The 20,808-nt window shown below is 43.6% G+C and overlaps 1 protein-coding gene across 2 annotated transcripts in view; it reads right to left on the bottom strand.

The window, feature by feature from the left end:
• Positions 1–657: 657 nt before the first annotated feature.
• Positions 658–20,808, bottom strand: part of ADAMTS17 (ADAM metallopeptidase with thrombospondin type 1 motif 17) — a 155,748-nt gene continuing 135,597 nt past the window's right edge. For both annotated transcript variants that reach the window (XM_050978430.1, XM_050978431.1), the window contains 3 exons: positions 19,475–19,627; positions 7,118–7,295; positions 658–4,939 (listed from right to left, as the gene is read on the bottom strand). In XM_050978430.1, the coding sequence (XP_050834387.1) occupies positions 4,788–4,939; positions 7,118–7,295; positions 19,475–19,627 (483 nt within the window). In that variant the 3' untranslated portion in view covers positions 658–4,787. The remainder of the gene's footprint in view (positions 4,940–7,117; positions 7,296–19,474; positions 19,628–20,808) is intronic.

Here is a 20,808-nt window from a genome sequence, read left to right as displayed (position 1 = left end):
CATAGCCCAGCTTAATGCAAAGCCCTTTGGCTTCCCCAGGCTCAGAGCTAGGTTTTATTGTTCAAACAGGTCAACAATTGCAATCAGATGTTGACTGCAGGCAAGGCACAAACAGGATGATGTGTAATGTACAGCACCACTTGGATGGAGGTTCTGCAGTGCTGCTGCTGTGAGTGGTCCTGTGCAGGGTGGCAGCTGGGTTGGATCTCCCAAGGCTGCCTCAGAAGCCCATCAGTGTTGTGCCATGAATCCCATGTGGGATCAGGAAATGAGCTCTGTTATTAAAGTCTGAAGTCCATTTCTGGAAATCATTGTGGGAGGAGAGCTCTCACACCAGCTCTGCTTTGGTTTGTTATAAAATCATTGAATCATTTGGGTGGGAAAAGACCTTCAGGATCATCAACTCCAACCCAGCACTGCCAAGGCCAACACTCCACCACATTCCTGGGTGTCTAAGGCTGCTTTAGAAAGATGCTGCTCCCACCTCCAAGTGCCCTTTTAGCAAGAATTGAGCTGGAGTGGGATACAGATGAGGCAGGCTGGGAGAGGATCCTACAGGTGTATCTGACTGCAAAAACAACTCCCTGTGCTGGGGAGAGCAAACAGTACAAAGATTATGGCTAGTGCCTACAACAAAGACATCCAAAACACGTGGCACTGAAGTAATTCTGTTTATTTCACACCAGGGGAGAGTGCAGCTAGGTTATGCAGATACCTTCCCAATGGATGGGATTGTTTTGCTCCAGTATGAATTTCCACATGCTCAGCACTGTTCATTGTCAGGGGGTGCCTGTGGAGCTGCTGCTCCCTCCCAGCTCAGGCACAGCAAGAACAACCTTCCCCAAAAGCAGTCTCAGAACATCCCTCTACCCAGGCAGAAGCTCCCCCCTCCCCACAGCCTGCCCAGGCACACCCAGAGATATCCCAAACACAGCCTGGCATGCTCTTCCCAGACAGGAATTTTCTACTCTTGTGTCACTGACCACAGACCTGGCAAGGCATCATTCAGGTGCTAACATCCCCATGCTTTATTTTGCAACCTGACCAGGACAAGACCCATCATTTCTTGGTTTTTAGCACACTGAGAACTCTGAGGTGCCAGAATTTTACTGCCAAATGACCTTTGACACCAACCACAGCAATTAAACAGTTGGCTTGGATTTATCCAAATCCCAGTCTCAGTCCAGTATTACACAGATGCATGATGTACCACTTACAGCTTCATTCCTTCCTCTTCATTTTTGTGCTTTGGGTTTGCTTTGTATTTTTGTTTCAAGTTCAGAAACCTTATTAAAGTTGTTATGGAAAAAATAAATTTATTATTCAACATATTCAATTTGTTCAAAATGGAATGATTCTTTTTTCTTTTTTTTTTTTGTTTTTTGGCTTTCATTTACACCTGGTTCCATTCAGTTTGACTGTTTATCTTTTTCTATTTATAACCAGCACCAAGAAGAAAATTACCATGGATACAGTACATATGCAAATTAGCTAATGGAAAAATATATACATTTCACTCTGTAATGAGAAAACTTAAATGATATTATTGCCATGGAGAATATATCCCTGTATTATAATAAAATATCAAGCAATAATCAACTGCTAAGATTCTTTTCCACCAACAAAAAATAGCACCATACATGAGATAGTGAGAATCTACACTCAATAACACAATTGTGCAACTAGAAATGTACAGTACTTTAGTAACAGTACAGAGTATTGTTTACAATATGGAAATACCACCACTGTAATCAAAAGAGCATCAATCTCTTATGAACAACTAAGAAAAGTATGGTTGTAGATACACTGAAACAAACAGCTTTTCTTTTCACCAGAATGTGGGAACTGAGGGCAGAGCATAGCTGTGACTTCATTGTAAAGCTCCTATACAGTGATAAAAACCAGAAGGGCAGGAATATTGAAGAGAATTAAATCTTTTTTGTTATTATTTTCTGGCTGTTATGTGATGTGATGGTTGTCACCATGTGAAGTAAGAGAATTGAATAAAATGGAGCTGTGTTGTGCCATCAGTTCTTAATAATGTTGGGGGTTGATTTAAAAATAAAAGGTTGATGCATGCTAATCTGTGAGCTGTGAGAGCAAGTGAGCTGTTTTTTTTTCTCAGTGCTCATACAGTTGAAAAAAATCCTTGTAAATTCCTGTTTCCTTAGGTAGGACCCAGAATGAGGACCCAAGTGTCCTTTGGGTCCAGAACCCAAATGGTTCTGGGTCAGGCCAGAGGCCTAACCAGCCTAGCACCCTGCTCTGGCCAGTGGCCAGTAGTGAATTATTACTGAAAAACACAAAACCTAAAATCCTTCCTCTCCTGTGTCCTACCTTTTGCCTAGAGAGAGTCACAGATCAGCACCAGAAGGAAAACATTCCTGCTGTGGAGAAGCACCTTTGATTCCCAGCAATGATAATTCACACAATTCTGCCAAGGTAACAGAGAAAATGTTGCCCATGAGAAGAAAACAGTAAATTCCAGAGTGAGGGGTGTCAGGGGTGGCTGTGGGGGCAGGGAGGCAGCAAGGACAGTCCTAGTGTCACTGCAGGCTAAGGGGGAAACACCACTGTGGATTAAGAACATAAACCAGGTCCTCTGGGCTCTGTCTGATCTCTTGGAACTTTCTCATTAGCAGTTCTTCTACCTGTTAATTTGCCTAATTGAGTATTACCTGTCTAAATCTTCCCTGTCACCCCTGCCAGCAATTTTCCCTTGATTACTTGCCAAGTACTTACACAACCTCTGGGCTGGGCAGCAGGGTGGGAATATCAGAAAAAAGAGGTCTAATCCTGATTATAAATTGCAAAAAAAAAAAAAATCCAGTATAACAAAAACCAAGCTGGAATCATTTCCCTGATAGAGAAAATCATCTGAGGCATTGGAAAGCAGATCTGTTTGAGACAGGCACTTGAAGAAAAAAGGTGTGCAAATGTGTCCTTGTGCATCAGGCCAGCCCTGGTGCACACACACTCATTTGCACACTCACAAGCACAGATGTAAATGTGAAGCCCACACAGGGTTAGTCTGTTGATGAACATTATCTCCCTGTGCTTGAAAAATGTAGCCCTTAATAAAAAGCTAATAGATTATTCCAGTGAGGTCCTGGATATGGAAAGAACAGTAATGAGCAAAAATTGCTTTAAAGACATGTTAGGTACTAAGAGTCTTTATCCTTCCTTGCATTGACAAAAAGAGACAACAGCAACAAAGACAACCTGGGGCCAGGTGAGAGCCTGGCCCAGGGGCTGGGGCAGCAGCTGGGCTTGGTTCTGTGCTCAGCTCCAAGGAGTCAAACAGTCCCACACAGTTCCAGAGCTTTGTACTCACAAAGCTGCAATTATCCAAAGGGCTCTGCTCCTGTCACCAAGAGAGAGCTGAAACTCCACCATGGCCTTGGGCCCTGGCAAGGAAAAATGATGCTTGTTGGAGCAAGATGAGATAGGGAGACACTGATGTGTGTGACAAGGGAGGGGACAAGCCCTGCCCTGGGCAGAGCTCCTGTTTCAAGTCTCACATCACAGAGAGGAGTCTGGTTTAAAGTGCAGAGACATGGCAGAGAGTGTTGTGTGTGCAGCACCTGTAAGTGCTCTGACAGCACCAAACCTGACAGCACCACAGAAGTGACACAGGGAGCATTCAAAGACAGCAATGGAAGTCTGAGCCCTTGGCTTCCCACAAGCTCCAGATTACACTTTGAATGTCCTGCATCCCTGGCTACTTCTGATTACTCCAAAAGCTACATAACCTCAGCTGTGTAAAAGAGCCCAGAGATAGAAAACACCTGTTCTGCTCCCCACAACATCCTTTTCATAAAGATTGTTCCAAATTCAGTTTCTGTTCCAACCCTATCCGGTTTCACAGTCCTCTTATAAGAACCAACAGTCTCATTATCTGATTGACTTCTAAAAATTGGAGAGAGCTTAGGCCAAGCAATCCCTCAGTGAGTTCTACTGCATGAAATGATTTCTGGCTTCTCCCATCTCATGTAAATGGTTCTTGTTTAAAAGTAACTATCTACGGCTGTTAATAAGCTTCCATTTCATTAAGCTCAGAGAAAAACTAGGTTTCATAAAAGAAACTCTATTATTCTGGGGAAAAGACAGAGAGGATTGTTTTTTAAAATTAGAAGGAAAAGCACTCCCTGTTAGTGGCTCTAAATATATGACTGGGAATGTTGGACATAATTATACTGAGTATTCTGTAGGAAATTCAGAGATGTCCATCCTCTGCTATCAGTTTTCACGAGCTTTTACAAAAATCATCTCATTAAACTAAACCTTTCATTGATGCATGTCCCTCCAAGCCCACTCTGCAGTGGGATAACTGCTGGGAATTGAAAACAACAGATAAAAGCCAAGATTAAAAGATTAGGTAATGTCTCTACCTTTGCTGAATTATTTTGCCAGAGGCCTTCCTCCATGGAGGTACCCATAACCTTATCCAATGTAATCACTTTGCAACTCTTGTCCTTTTCTTTAATGGTAGCAAGCCATCCAGTGGCTGGTGATTTAATATATTAAAAAAGCGTTAAGGAAAAATGTGAGGATGTCAAAATATCCAGAAATGATTGGCTCCTTGAGATGACCCTTTCTGTGTGTTTTTTTTAAGGTGGATGAGCGGATGACTTTGGTATCCAGTCTGTAGGATTAGTTTCAAGTCTCATTAGTGTGCTTTGGGATCCACCACGCTGTAGCAACTCATGAAGTTCCAGTACTCAGACCTACTAGTCTGTGATTTCCATACAAACAGCTGGAAGACTCTAAGGAGTGGCACAGCTTCATTAACTCTTCTGCTGCATCTTGTTTGCATAAAAGTCTCTGCAGGTCTGGCAGCAGCGCTGGTACCACCGCATGTCCTGGCACAGGTTCTTCTCACGGATCACCCTGCAGTACACTGTCCACTGGTCCCCCGTGCACTTGTAGGTGAGGGCAGCTTGGGAGGAGACAAGAAAGGAGAAACTGCCAGATTAGCCAGGGAACAGCACTGCAGGTGTGACCAAAAGCCCTGCACCCGAGGGGAGGGAGGGTCACGCTCGCTGCCGGCACTGGAGAGCAGGTGAGCTTCTCTCTGCCAAAATATCAGGCTCTTGGAAGTGCTTCCTTCCTTCCCTGGACATGAATGGGGAGTGCAAACCTCCTCCTGTTGCACCTGTTTTGTCTCAGAGGCAAACAGGCCTGGATGAACCAAACACCCAAAGATGCAGCCCAGATTTAAGGCCATGAACTCCACACTGCAGTCAATGGGATGGAGATGAATAAATCACACACCTGGCAAGAACACCCGAGACAGACCTTATGAATCTGAGATGGGAGAGTTCACATAAGAGAAGCTAAGCCACAAACAAGGCCAGGATTAATATTTCAGAGGCCCAAGGTCCCTCATAGGTTGTCAAGGAAGACAGGAAAGAAGTGACAGGATAAATCCCTCATAATGTGTCATCAATGAGAGACACTGGACACAGATATAAAAGCCAGGTGAGGTGCACACTTGGATATTTTTGGAAATGTTATCCAAGACAAGAAACCATTCTGAAGTAGGGGCAAGGCAGCATGGGGTCTGTAGACTACTGGGATTTTTTTCTGAATTTTTTTTTTCTGCTTCCATTGCAGAAAAGAGAAAATTCTGTTTAAAGATAATCCAATTAGAATTGTTTATAAGCAAAAAGAGCAAAACACTCAATGATATGTCTTTCCACTAATATCAAATATCATTGTTTCTGGCCCTGGTGATTCCAAGCCTGGTTTAGAAACAAAAGCATCCCAAATTGCTTGCAGATTATTTTCAGCAGGGACTTGAGCCTCCTCAGTCTTCTAAACACATGAGCATTTTATTGCTTTGTCCTAAAATGTGAATTAGGATGGAATTCTTGTCTCATCAGTGTATCAAGGGCTTATTTCTCAAATGAAATGTTTTCTTTCCACTATGCTCTTAGTGCTAAAATATCTATGAAGTACTCTCAGACCAAAAGAGGACAGAAACCCCTCAGCACGAGTGCATTTGCAAGAATGAAAGCCCCCATTTTCTCTTAAAACATCTGGTAAACTTTTGGGGAACAAATTTCAGTTCAGAAGCTTCAAGTCCAGCCCTAGTTCAAGTGTTATTTAATACTGGGCAGCTTTATTAGAAAATGGTTCTTTATGATTTAGCAGCTCTGTGTTTTCATGTGTGCTGGAGGTTTCTTAGCCTGTAAGATCAGCTTTAAGATCAGCTCAGATGTGACAGAGGAGGCTGCTCTTTCTGGTAACCTCTTCTTGTTTACAACTCTTCTACCAAAAGGGGACAGGAGGCACCCATGAGGTTGGGTCAGTGTAGCTGATGCCTCAATTTAGCTTCATCTTACTGGTGATGATGTGTGAAATGTAAAGAAACCAATTCGGTTCTTGGAGCTGTGGTGGAACACACAGGGCTGAAGTTCAGAAAAATACATATTTAGTATATTTATATTTCTGTCCCCTTATAAACCAATGTGAAAAATCATGAGATCCCCACAAATTTGTATTAACGGGGGCATTCTTAATTAGTGGCATGTCTTAAGGACAGTGTTAGGTGTTTCAAGAGACAGATGGTTATCACCATATTCCCATCCCAGTCAGGGACACAAGGAATGCAGGGAGGGTGAGGAGGAGGACAGTGGCAGAAAATCACAGGGTCAGGAAGAGGCTGGATGCTCTCTTGCCCCCCTGGATAAATCAATCCATCAAACCACCTGCCAGGGTCATGCATTTTCTTGGGGCACCATGAATAAATGATCCTACTTCACACTCACTGCAGCACAGGCAGCGTGTGGAAGGGTTTGTGATGGAGAATGATGCACCTGCCTGTGCACCCTCACCTGTGATAATCAATCAATCATCAATCCAATCAATCAATCATCAATCCAATCAATCCCCCACCATTTGTGTGCTCCTGCTGCTCTCTCAGCTCCATCCTCTGCCATGCCAAGCACTCCACCCAGGCACAGCCTGAGGCAGGGCTCAGACAGGACCTACCCACACCAGACCTTTCGGCTGCAGTCTGGCTGAGCCTCTCCCACTTTCTGGCCCCGGACAATACCTGCAGCCCCCTGGGCAGCCTGGGCAGCTGGCACCTTCCCCCAGGCCCCCAACTCACCGAGCCTGGGCGAGGTGATGGTGTTGACGTTGATCCTGTCGTTGCAGACCTCCTGGTGGCACTGCCTGTAGGCTGCGGGCTTGGCCAGCGCGGGGCACTCGCTGCCGTGGCGCCCGGTCACTTTGTGCATGCACTGCACCACGCGCGACTGCAGCCCCTTGCCGCACGTCGAGGAGCACTGCAGGAGAGAGCACACTGAGCTTCCACAGCACAGCACAGCACAGCACAAGTCACTGCCAGAGCACAGGCTGCAGCCACTGTGCAGCTGAGGGCTCACAGTGGGTCACCGTGGCAGCCAGGGACACTCCGTGTGGCTGCTGTGCTGTCTGTGATGGTTTTGCACCTTCAGGGAGTGCTGTGAGCAGAGGAACTCACCTGGCACAGGGAAGGAATGTGTTCTCTTCCTGACCTGAGTTCACCTACTCTGACTGTTCTCTGTGGATGCCCATGGGGTTCAAGCAGACAAAAATTCAATTCCCCCCACCAGTCATGAAGAGGCAAAGCTGAAAAATGTGTAATGCTTAATTTTGGACCAGCAGCTTCCACCTCCCTCTCTGTGAGGGACCCAGTGGTTCTTGGTTTAAAAGCTCTCTCCAGGACTTGGATGGTCTAACAAGGCTTCCTCCACAGACTGGATGACCACAGCCAGGCACTGACATCAGATAAATCCCAGGATTCCAGCAGAGGCTGGCAGCTCCTGTGTGCCCAGAGCAGCTCTGTTCTGTAGAGAACAAATCAGGTATTCCAGTGTTCACTCCCCTCTATCCCTGCTAACTGTCTGGCCCTTGCCTGTCCTCCTGGGAGCAATTGCAAATTGTACTCGTGAGTTTTGGCTGCTATTAGCCAGGAGGCCCAGCCTGTTCATATGCTCCCTTTGTTGTCATACAGTCAGAGTCCCTCCCTCTCCCTCCCTCTTCCCCTGGCCCACTCACTTGTAATTTACAATGTCCTACTTGCACGCTGTTCAATTTTAATAAAGCAAACACAGTGAGCACAGGGAGGTGCAGCAGCTGGAGTCAATAAAAGAACCTTGTATTTAACATAAAGAAACAATGGATTGCAAGACTTGGGTAAGATTCCTGTTTCTGCTAAAGCCACACACAAGCAAACGATGGGGGAGAGGAGGAGGTGAGGGAAAGCCCAGGAGGTATCAACAGAATGATGTAAAAAAAGGTCATGTTTTCTGTCCTCTGCTGTTTCTCACCAAAGTCAGGGCATTGGAGCTTTCTCCCTGAAAACCACCATCACCTCAGACAGGTAATTCTCAAAAGAGATGCCAAACACTGGAGAGGTTCAGGAGTTGGGCATCACTGAGGTTGGACTGAAGTTCAGGCACAAATCCTCTGTGTGCAGAGTGGATGCTTGTGAGACCCAGATCCAAGGGCAGAACATGTGGATGCCCACAGGGCTCCACCTCTACGTCCAAGGGGGCTGAGTACAGCAAAGCTGTGGTCATTTTGGTCTGGAAGTACCACTAGAAACCCTTGCTGTTTGGGTTATTTCCTTTACAATCTTCTGATTTCAATTTAGATTCAACATACCAGTTTATGACAGCTATTTTTACACTTAGATGTTTCAGGTGTTGAATTTAAATTAAAAAAATGACCACTATCAAATAATACCTCAGCAGTGGTTATATTATTTAGGATTATGCTGAATGAACCCTTCTCCTGTCCTACACTGAGCTATTCCAAAAATCAGGAATTAAAGTCCCTGATGTAAATCCCCTTCACAATCTGAATTTATGCAGTGGGATCTGGGCATTACATTAGTTTTGTGTGTCCCTCAACTCTTTCCCAGCACTGAGTGCCCTCAGTAACTTCCACCAGCCTGGAAGCCAGTCAGGCACAGCCACTGGATTTAAAGTGAACTATTTTCATCCTGATAAATGCAACTATTAGACCCTTCCACTTCACCAGTCAAATGCAACCTTTAATCCTCAGGATTCAGTGGCACTTTTAGTCTTCACAGTGCTTTACTAATCTTAATCCTCCCCAAACTCCTTGCTTTGGGAGGGGAATTGTACATCCATTTTGCAAACAGAATTGCTGTTATCACACAGGCATTAAATAACTCAGGCCATGGACTTCCTTCACCTGATTGTAGCAGTGAGCCTGAAACCTATCTCTGGCTTTGAAGCACTCCCTGTGCTCTTAACAGGGAGGACACAGGGAAAAAGAAGGGAAAAGAGGACAAAACCAGCATTTTTCTCATAAGGTGAATGAGGTTTTCAGATACCAACCCACAAACACCTACCTTTATCTGTGTTCCTGTCTCTGCATTTGTTAACCAGCAAGGAGGGCAAGCAGTGAAACTTTTTTCCACAGACACTGCCAGCTCCAATCCTCAGACAAATAACAGCAGAGCTTTTGCCTGAAGCAGTTTTATTCCTTCTCCTGGGAGACTGGGATCATCACCTATGCTATGCAATTAGTTTTTCACAGCCAGCAAGACAGATTTTAACATCTTTCTTGAACTCTTTAGGGCTTGGCAGCTAAAGGAAGGTTGGACATCTGGCTTATTTTAAGACGAAATTTCAACTCGGTACTTGGATAGTTTCTTTCCTAGGAATTTCAATAGGAAATAGGAATAGATACAAAATACATACAAAGGGGGAATTGTTACTCATGCTGCACTATTGGAAGAGGACATCATTAAAAGAGGCATAAAAATCAAACTCCAACTGCACAGCAAATTCCCATAAATACCTTCTCTCCTTCTCTGGACAGCTAAATGCACTGCTATGGACTCTCTATTCCCAAATGTTTGTGGAGCAAGGAACCATATCCACAGATCAATCTTCAGGGCTGGATCCAGCAGAGAAGACCCCCCAGCAATCTGCATCCTCTGGGAAGCTGGGGCTGGGACAAGGGGTTGAGCAGAGATGCTGGTGCCAAAGGAAGAAGTGGATTTTCCCTTCCACCAGGCACGGCCAGTGGTGTCACCATCAGGAAAATGCATGTGCAAAATGCACAGTTTAACCATAATGCCCTAAACTGACAACACAAGCACTGTGAACTGGAAATCCACCCCCATGCAAAGATCAAAAGGTTGCTCAGCACTGTAAAATAGAGGTGGTTAATGAACAGCTACAAAAAGTGAAGCTAATGAGAGCCCCTGTAACTCCCAGTTCAAACACTGCTTAGGAAGGCAAAAGCAAGACAAAAATGCCTGCATTCACATTCTTTGGCAGTAACATGCAAGCCAGTGGGGATATCCAGAAGGAAATAAACTCACAAATTGTCAAGGCAGCAGCTGCATTCAACAGCTTAAAGAAGATTTACTCACTGAAAAACTCTAACCTTAGGAGCAAGCTATGATTTTTCAACTGGAATGCTATTTCCACCTTAGGATACTGATATGAAAGCTTGAAATCTAGCAAAGGTGCTGACAGATGTCTAATTGCTTTGAAAGCAAATGCCTCAGGAGAATATTAGGTATTAAAATAGAATGAATTTACAGAAAGTGCTGAGATCTGTCAGGAGCCTTCATCAACTCCTGGTCTACAAAAGATAGCAGAGAAAGAGAGGGGAATGAGAATAACTTAAGCTAGGGCAGGGCTGCTGTTGGGCAGCACAGCAGATAGTCCAAAGAATCCCTCTGTTGAGGCTTAATGGGGGCAGAAAAGGAACAGATTTACCATCACAGACACAGGTTCAGGACTGAATGGGATAATGGATCATTGCTGAGGGCTCCTGGGAGGCTGGGATACATTTCAGACCCCAGCCCACCTTCAGAAATGTCACTTTTCTAACCTCCGAGGGACGGATGTAAAAATATTTTTTTGTAAAAAACTTTTCCCAGCAGAAGCAGGAGGTCACAGCATCCCTCCAGCCAATCCTGAGCACACTCCAGTACAGAGAGGGCTGATCTGTCAGAGGGAGATCCAGTTCTAGATGACTGTCATAACTAAGCTGCAGGCAAGATGGGGTTTTCTCTTTATTCATCAGTCTGCAGGCATCTGATGTTTAAAGATACTGGTTTGCCCCCAGTTTGCTGGAAGTTGCTGAAGCCAAGGATAACACCATGGTTAAAGCTCCAATATTGAGAGATAGAGTCATGCTTTACTGACTTCAGAGTTCAAGCATTCAAGGCGTTAGGGTAGAGTGTTTTTCCCCTCGGGGGTCTTATTTCTTGCCTCTATGAAAGTCAGAAAGAAAGCAAGAGAAGTTCCTATTAAAAACATTCTAACACAGCATCTGAGATGAATGACAAAGGTCCTGTAATTGCTCCCTTCCCGGGACCTTAATAGCACACACATGTGTGCTCTGAGAGCCAGTGCTCCACACACCTTCACATCAGGCTTTTTATGAGGATCACTCATTTCAACCCCACAGCTCTAGCTGAAAAGCAGCGTGCAATATGCTTTCATAAACACCAGGTCAACTTTCACCATGGCATCATGCTAAAGAAAGAAATTTCTGTCTTTTCACTGATAAGATCTAATTAGCCCAAAGCAAACTGTAAGCTGTTTTTCAAGCTTCCTTGTTTTCTTTCTTTTTTTTTTTTTCTTCCTTCTTTTTGAACCCCAGATCTGCACAAGAACATATCTGGTCTTGCTTACCACAATCTTTCATTTGGAAACTTTTGTGAAATGACTGATTTGTTTAATTTAGCCAAGAAGAAAAAAATGCATACCCTTCTGACTCAGTATGGGAAGAAACAATAAATTATGGCAGCAAATGCTCGTGGCTGATGTGACAGTATCTTAGCAGGAAAAGAGAAGCAATTTTTGCAAACTGCCTACAGCTGTACTTTCAAACTACACGACCCCAAGGAACAAGACCTGACCAGCACATCCAGCATGTCTCACTGCATAATTAAGCTTGGCTTTGCTATTCTGAAAAGCTCCATTGTGTACAGAGAGTTCAGAGATTAAAGGCTGAACACATGAATATTCTGGGTAGTGACAGTGCCCCTAAAGTACTTGTGCAGTGGAGCCCAGGTGGATGCTGATGAGAAAATGCCATTTAATCCAATATTCCAATCAGGAAGAATTTACTTCTCACAAAATGGATTTGAAGAACAGGCTCATGCAGCTCTGTGAGATGATCCAGTGCTGCACACTGGGGCCCATATTCTAACAGGTCACCTACTGCACTTGTGCTGTGGTTGGACCTTTGGCACAAAGTGGAAATACTCCAGAGCTTATTCCACCTGGACAAAAGCGAGGTGAAAAACACCTAATGCAAAAGGAATAATCAAAGTAATTTTAAATAGCCCCAGTAATGGACAGCTATGGGATCACAGAACTTGGGTCAGGCTGGATGCTGGAGAATCCCTCCTGCTCCTACAGCACTGTGAGCTGCTTGTGCTGAGCCAGGCTCTCAGGGCTCACATGAGCTCTATTCCCACCCCAGATGTTATCCTGAGAGAACATCCTGGGGACTGAAGTCCTACTGAATGCATTATTAGTTACTATTAGTTATTCATCAGTTAATGATCAATGCTTCCCCAATGCAATTTATTAAAGAAAGTAATTAAACAAGGACTCCTTTGGTATTTTTTAATTTCAGCAAGAGGCTGCTAATCTCTCATTCAGTCCTGCCTGAGCATTTTCTAGACATGGAGCTACCCAGCTCTGACATGTGTGATGCTAGCTAATGCTGTTTCATCTCTTTGCACAGTCAGTCTCACTGGTACTTATTGCTCCTTAAAGGTGTTCTGGGAGATTGTCACTTTAATGCCTTGGCAGTCATTGTAAATCTCAAAAGGTTATTGAAAGGACTGGGAAATTACAGCAGTCCCTGCTAGCAGTACATACTGTGTGCTGTAGGTATTCAAGGGGAAAATCCTCTTCAGACTGGTACTACAGAATTTAAATGGTGAATTACTCCCCATATTTTCAAAAACATGATCCTGGACACTGTAACATCTCAGAGTAACTCAGAGAAAATGAATGCCAATACTTGAACAGGCTTGTCTTTCACTCTTTCTCCTTTTTCACTTTAAAAAACAAGAGTAAAAAAATCACAATGGAATTTCATTTCCAATCCACCGGTCTTGGTGGGAGGCTTTAACTCCTCATCAAAAAAATGCACTTAATGGACCAGGCTTTTAAATAAAATATCAAAAAAGAGAAGCTAATTTCTAGTTAACAAGATCACTGGAGACTGTACTGGAACATGAGACAAAAACACTGTGGCAGAACGTGCTCCACTTCAAACAAAACACTGATCTTTTTCAGTGTTCAGATCAATCTTGCATTCAGATCTTCTTGCATTCTCCTTTGCTACAGAACCTTCACAAAAATTTGTACCAGGCATGTTCCCAGAAACTCCAGTGGAGATGAGCTGTGCAATTTGTTGTGCTAACAAGGAGCAGCTTGAAAGGCACAAACAGGACTTGGTTCCTGGAGCCTGCAGTGCCCAGGGGAAGGACATGGCCAGCTCTGCAGTCAGCATCTCTTCCCTTTCCATGCCCAGTTCCCAACTAGAGCTGCATCCACTGGGGCTGGCTCTTAGCCCAAGCCTAAGTACAGGCTTGACCTTGTTTTAGTGCCTTGATGCAACATTTCCACCTCTGCCCACAGCTAAAGACATTCCACAGATGTGGGGACAGACAATCACAGAGCAGAAGGGTGGGATTCATCTTACTGAAGCCCTGTTCAAATCCATGAGGGTTCTTTTCTGGTAAAACCAATTTTGGGCCATTTGATCTCATCTCCTATAGGGAGGGGTGCTTTGAGATTTAGCTGTTGGCAAGAAAGGCACAAGTGATTGTGTCCCAGAGCCACAAACCACAGGGAAGCACAACTCAGAGCAGTCCACGGGGCAGGACTTAGGTCTAGGACAGATGCTCTGGCTCCTGGCCATGTCTAGGACCACAGAAGCAGGGAATTTGACTACTAAAGCTTGTTGGATCCTCTCCTGTTCCACCCAGCTCCATCACCTTCTGGAGAACAACTGATGTGCATCAGAGAGGGCTGTGGACAACCTTCCAGTGCTGCTGAAGGCCATAAATCACACAATTGTTCAGTGGTAGGGAAGGGTCTGTCAGCTCTGAGATGCCACTGCAGTTCTAAGCTATTACCCCTCCTGCAGAATTTTCTCTCAATCCAACAAGAAAAGTTATTTTCTCCAAGGTAGAAGAAGATTAACTTAGTTCTGACCTTTATGAAGAATAACCAAGTTGTCCATAGCTTATCATAAACAGATGTCAGGTCAAGCCATGAATTTGTAATGAATGTTAGAACAAAGGACAGTTTTGCTTCTATATTTATAACAGCTTTGAATACACCTCTCAAACCACAGCTGTCATTGATTTACTCTTCTTATTATGTAATATGAATTAATCATTAAAAATGAGGCACATAGAGGATTTTGTTGATGTTCCCAATCATTTGGAGCTTGGAAAATATGCCTTCCTGGCACTGGGAGATTGTATTTTTGGAAAAAAAGCCCCAAAACCCAACATGTTTTTTGGTGTACTGCAAGGCTGGGGGTTTATCTCTCAGAGAATAAGACCTCCTGTAATCCTGCCAAAACAATTAATTTGCAATTACAAATCCTTGTTACCACCCACTGTGATGAATGACTGCTGATCTTCAGCGTGAAGCACCTCAATGTCTGGCACAAAGCCAGTGTTCTTCTTACAGGAAATTAGATTCTTTTTTTCTCTCCCTACTGTTAATGTCCTCCTGGGATGAGAACCCATCTCCAGCATTTCACAGGCTCAGCAAGTTCTGCAGAGGAATTGGCAACTCTTGATGCCCAGGGAGGGCAGGTGGCTGTGGGTGATTTTTCAGATGTGCTCTATCACTATTGACACTATTTGGCAACAAGAATGTTGTTTAACATTACACTTTGCCAAGCTGATCCTTACTGGGGCTTTCCAGTTTCTGGAGTGTTCAATCTCTCTGAATCCAGTGAAAGTTGTGCCAGGTGGTTATACAAGATGTGAAGTGATAGAAATAGATTTTTCCTCTACTTTCTCTGCTAGTAGAAGCCCAGCTTGATGTGTCAGAGATTTGCTTTCTCCTAAGAGCACAAATCTGTGATGGTTCCTACCCAAGACCCAAAGATTCTGCACAGCCCACCAGGTCAGATCCTGCCCTGCATAGCATTGGCATAAACCTGCATTAACTCAAGTGCCTGAATTAATCTGGGTTTACCCCCAGGTAAGAGAGACTGACATCTGACCCAGTGTGCTGAGTGAGATCCTTGGCCTGTGGCCAGTGGGTTGTGGGGAAGAATGAAAGACAGTTACCCTGGATTTACACTGGGTTATCTGAGATTAATACAGGCCTTAGTATTTACAGAGCACCTACTGTAACTGCACAGAAAAAAATATGGCAAAGCCAACATGCTACAAGGCCTCTATGTGTCTTTCTTCTTCTAAAAATCTTTTCATTGGGCTAGGTAATATAATAGGTTAATGAGCTAAATTGTTGCCTGAGGGACAGGAGTTTTATATTTAAACTTCCACCCACAGAGCTGAAAATGCCCCTTGTGAAAGTCAGAGCTAATGATGGAGCTTGTGTGTCTGGCTTGTAATTCCACCTTTCTTGATACAACACCAGTGAAATGGAGAATAGTCAAAAAAATGAAGCTGGGAGCCCTGAACCATTCTGTGCTATTGGCTCCAAATACAAAACTTCAGTTAGGACAGAATTTGAGGCATGTGAAACAGAGAAACAATTAAATAAAAGTGGAAATAAAGAAAAATCAATAAAAATCTTGTGGAGAATTGCTCCTGCTATACAACCTTGCCTCCTCAATTTCACCTTAGAAGAGTCCAAGGGACAACTGGAGGAAAGGAAGTCAAAAAATGTAGCCTTGGACTGTACAGAATTAAAGAATTACTAAAGTTGGGAAAGACCTCCAAGGTCAAGTCCAACCTTTGACCAAACACCACCTTGCCCACTAAACCCTAGCACTGAGTGGCACATCTGCTTGGGTTTTGAGCACTTCCAGGAATGGTGACTCCACCACTTCCCTGGCGAGCCTGTTCCAACACCTCCAGCTCTCCGCATCATCTGGGACACGTTTCCAGTGACCCCAAAGCCAGGTCCAAGTCCTGCAGCAGCCCCTTCCAGCACAGCCTGGGGCAGGGAATGGTGTGGAGCTGGGCTGTGTGTCCTGCGTAGCTCCCCAGAGAGTCCCACACATAAAGACAAGCTCTGTTCTTGCAGGAATGTAATCCTCGATGTAAAGTTTGTCAGCAAAAATATAATTCACCATGAAAGAATGGACTACTGTCTTGCTAAAGCATCAAGAGGCACATTTTCAGCAGCCTGGGAGTCTGAGGCAAATGTTGGGAAACTGAGCAACCTGTGTTTGTTCCTCTGACCAGCACAAAACTACAACAAAAATGTAAAAATGCTTCCAGTGCTAGAACATTTAACAGCTCGGATTTCAAACAAGGAGGAACTATTTCAAAGCAGAACGAGTGTATGGGATGTTTGTTTCTTTAACTGAATGCAAACTGGATGTGGAATTTCCTCTTGGAAGAAACGACTGAATGGGAGTTGGCTTGGACTCCCTTTTGTATATTGCATCATGTACAAAAAAGGATGATATAATGAATTGCAATTCTGAAGAATCCAGGCAAAAATATAATAATTATTTCAGGTTAACACCTTCAGTGGGTCTTGCATTGTGCAAATCATGTTTCTATTAGGTTTGAAGACTCTGGGGCCAGGAGCATTGTATCACTCATGCTGAGTTAAATGCTAAAAACCATACTTATATCCCTTTAAAATAATGGGTTTAAAAGAGAAGTGGCAGCAGTGTAGAGAAGCTGCAAGTTTAATAACAGTGGTAACAGAGTTCTAGTAACAGAGCAACTCTCTGTCTTTAGAATTCCAGTACAGTCTCAAGCACTGGGCTAACAAAGGCAAACTCAGAGCCATTTAAAATAACTTTACAAACCCGGCCCTATGTGTCTGCAAAGTGAACTAGATATATCAGTTTCTTGTGTAACACTTGAAACATGCTGCAAATATATTAAGAATACACAAACATGACCATTAGCTCCAAATGCTTTCCAAAAGCTACAGGACACAGCAAGGACCAGCTGCAAATAAACCTGACAGAAAATGGGATAAAATACCTCTTCTTTCAGGCACAGATAACATGAGAGCTGTGAACTTAAAATCACAATTTGTCTGGGTAGATGTGGAGGTTTTACTGCTGCTGGGAGCTTCTTGGGGAGCTGATCCATCTCCTCATGCAGAGTCTGTGTATGCCACAAATAATGCCACTACTAACACAAAAATAACACTGTCATACCACCCAAACAGCCTGCTCTATTTAAAAGTTGCATCTGAACTTGACTTTTTAAATAAGGTTTTCCCTCTCTCTTACATGACTTCCCAGCATCTTCAAAGAAGATCTTGGTTTGGGAAATTAAGGATCAGAGGCCAAGTCACCAGGCAAGCTGTTTTCACACAAAGCATCAAGGCCCATTATTTTAATCTCTGATAATTACCACTGTTAGTTAAATCGTGCTTCCCTGATGGTTCTCAACAATAAGCAACAAATGCACAACACATTAATTGCACAAAGTTGTTGCTTGTTCTGAGATCAATTTGTATTAATAGAAGAAGTTTCCATCTTAGTCAGCAAAGCTCTCTCACAGTGATTTTTACAGGGCTGGGAACAAATGTTTTACAGTGGAATTTTGCCCTGGAAGGATGAATTTTAAAGAGTTCACTATAAGCTAATGGCTACAGACTTTGTGCTTCTCCTTAAAGGAGGAACTGTTTTAAGCCAGAGTTGCTGATAGCTGTAAAGGCTCCCCTGCTAAGTCCAAGCAATCCTTCACTCAGGATTTGTGAAGAATTGAATTCCACTTCAAACATTTCAGCTATCTGGGTTTCTGGAACAATACATTTTCTTCTAAGAACTGTACCTACCCTTTTCTAGCAATCTCTACCCCTCTACTCAGAGAATAAGAATCTAATTGTGTGACCTAAGTGTCCGGTCAGAATTAACCAATATGTCTAGAATTTTAAATGCTCATTACAAATCAAAGCTAAGTCCAAGAACATCCTGCTGGACTCACACAGGGTGAAATTCCTGGGAAGCAGAGCACTGGCACAAGCTCCTTGCAGACAGAAGCAGGCCACATATGCAGCACACAAGCTTTTGTGTCCTCCTGCACAGGGATGATCCTGATCCTGAGTTAAGAATCACAAACAACAAGAGATTTTGCACTGATCCTGCCCTGCTCACATGCAGACATTAAACCCATCACACAACTGTTTACTGTGACCCATGTGAGACTGCAGCCCTCCCAGCAGTGAGCCAACATCTTTATCAGATTGGAACTGTTCACACAACACTGAACCTTCAATCCACGTAATCGGTGAATACACAATTATTTCATATTCCTTCCTATCAAGAGAACCCGTGTCCGTTTGCATGCCAAAATGTTTTAGTGTTCCACAAATAAATAAATAAATAAATAATGTTATTTCACCTGTTAACACATGGGGACTGTTTGTTTTGGCCAGCTTGCATGGACTCTGAGTGCCAAGTTATGAATAAAATAATGTTCAATACTGTAAACATCTTGTGACATAAATTCCTGGCTCAGCATAAATACAGACACTCTGTATGTGGCAGGTTCTTCCTGCATTCTCCAGCACTGACACCACTAAATTCATGTATCTGTGACAGAGTATATACATAACATAATTCCCAAAAAAATAAAAGCAATCACAGATAAGCCAATTTGCCCATCCTGGGCCTCTGCTTCACTGGATTTTGCTTGCTGGAGTTTGGGTTTTTGGAAAGCAAAGTGCAACTACTGTATCCCAGTGGTTTCTGCACATGCCGTACATTCCAGAACAGAAAGTAGGTTTTCTGTTTAAAGAGCACAGTTAGAAAGATAAGATAAAACCAAACTGGAATATAATATTGCTGGGAATTTGTAGTCCTTTATGCAAACACGAAGTCAGTAATGTAAAGGATGCTTTCTGAACAACACTGGCAAGGGTTGAGTTTCTCACACTGCCAGGCCTCCTTCCCAAGCAAAACCTCATATTACTTTAAGATCAGAATGCACATACAGAGCACATTCTGCTCTGGTTTAATCCACTGCATTCAGGAATTAATTCCACTGATGTCACTGGAGAAACAAAGTTCAGACAGGTCTAAGTGAAGGCAAGCTCCAGCCCTGAGGAAGGGACTGATGGTTTTAGCTCTGCCTTTAAACTCAAGCCTTTCTTTCATTTCAGGTGGTTGGAATGAGTCTAGGACTGCACAATGTGCGTAGATCCCAGACTACCCCGAAAACCAATTAAAAATTTACCTCCTAAATATTTAAATTGCAAATTAATGCAGACAGGAGCTCAGCACCCTGAATATCTTTGCCTTCAGAAGGAAAACAGCACGAGGTGTTTGCTGTTACCTTGGACCAGTCTCCCGTTTTCCACTCGTAGCAGCCCGTGTGATCCTCGCACTCCTCCTCGTCTCTCGGCCTGGTGGCTGCATCACATTTCCCTTGGGAGTTGGTGCACGTCACTGTTCTTTTCTGAATTCCCCTGCCACAGTCTGCTGAGCACTGCAAAAAAACAGGGGTTTGGTTTTTTGTTACATGGTGCTTAGAAATGATGGCTTTTATGTTGGTAACACAGCTCAGAGGAAAAGCTGGGGTTGTGAACACTGAGGAAAATGATAACCCATAAGGTTTTATTACAATAATCTAAGCCACTCATATAGGAGTAATTTGAAAAGCATGATGACTGCTTGTGAAATATTTTACTTAAGAAAAATGGCAATCCTGAAAATCAACCTTCTTTGAAAAAATGTCAGCTGCCTTTTGCTGGAATTGGTGCCACTAAATCTTGGTTGCAGAGTTCCTTGTTCATACTGAAGGACACGCTGAGATTCACTACACAGAACTGCCACATCCCTTGATGTACCATGAGATACATCAAGGGTGATAGATGGGGGTGTTAAATGTAATTTTCAATCACAGCAGCATGAGACCACAATTATAAACACGTTTCTCTAGTACAGTTTGTGCATATCACGGCAAAGTCACAATTCTCACACCTTCTCATGGGAAACACACACATCACGTTCACATTTTGATTTGCCATCACTATCTTTATTCTGAAAAACTCTAACAAACATTCACTGAGTGAGCACAAATTGCCCACAATGTTTTTGTGCCTGGGCTCCGTGGGATTAGCTTCTAAAGAGCAGGGATATCTGGTCACTCACTTGTTATCTTTGCCAAAGGTTGGAAATTCTTGTTTAATGAAGAATTTGTCTGGATTTTCTTGGCTGTATGAGGTGGGAAAAGGACACTGGCACGAACTGAACCCAAATTTCTGTTTTTAATAACCAGTTTGGTAACAGAGCACCTGCTGCCACAGCCACCTGAGTCCTTGTCACCACACCTGAGCACAGCCAGTCTGCCTGCTCCTCATTCTCATGCCACTGCAGTGGTTAAGAGTGAGAAATTGTCTTGCAGAGCCACTGGGGACAGGTGGGTGGAGAAATGATCTATGTACCAGCTGAGATAAAAACTAACCTCCCCTGGCATGTCAAGTTCTCCCCTTCAGGGGGCCAGCAGGGAAAAGACAGTTGATTTGACACTGAATAAATAGTGCAGATATGAGATATTCTGTGAGGTCTTTTGAACGTGTTCCAAGAAGCTTCTCCATCCAGGGGGTCTATGCTGGAAACAAGCATCAGCTTGATATAAATTACATCAAATGGACAAATCTCAGCATG

The sequence above is a fragment of the Serinus canaria genome, chromosome 10 (genome assembly GCF_022539315.1).
Source record: "Serinus canaria isolate serCan28SL12 chromosome 10, serCan2020, whole genome shotgun sequence".
NCBI lineage: Eukaryota > Metazoa > Chordata > Aves > Passeriformes > Fringillidae > Serinus > Serinus canaria.
Note: the sequence above shows the minus strand (reverse complement) of the source record. Positions and strands in the feature narration are given on the sequence as shown.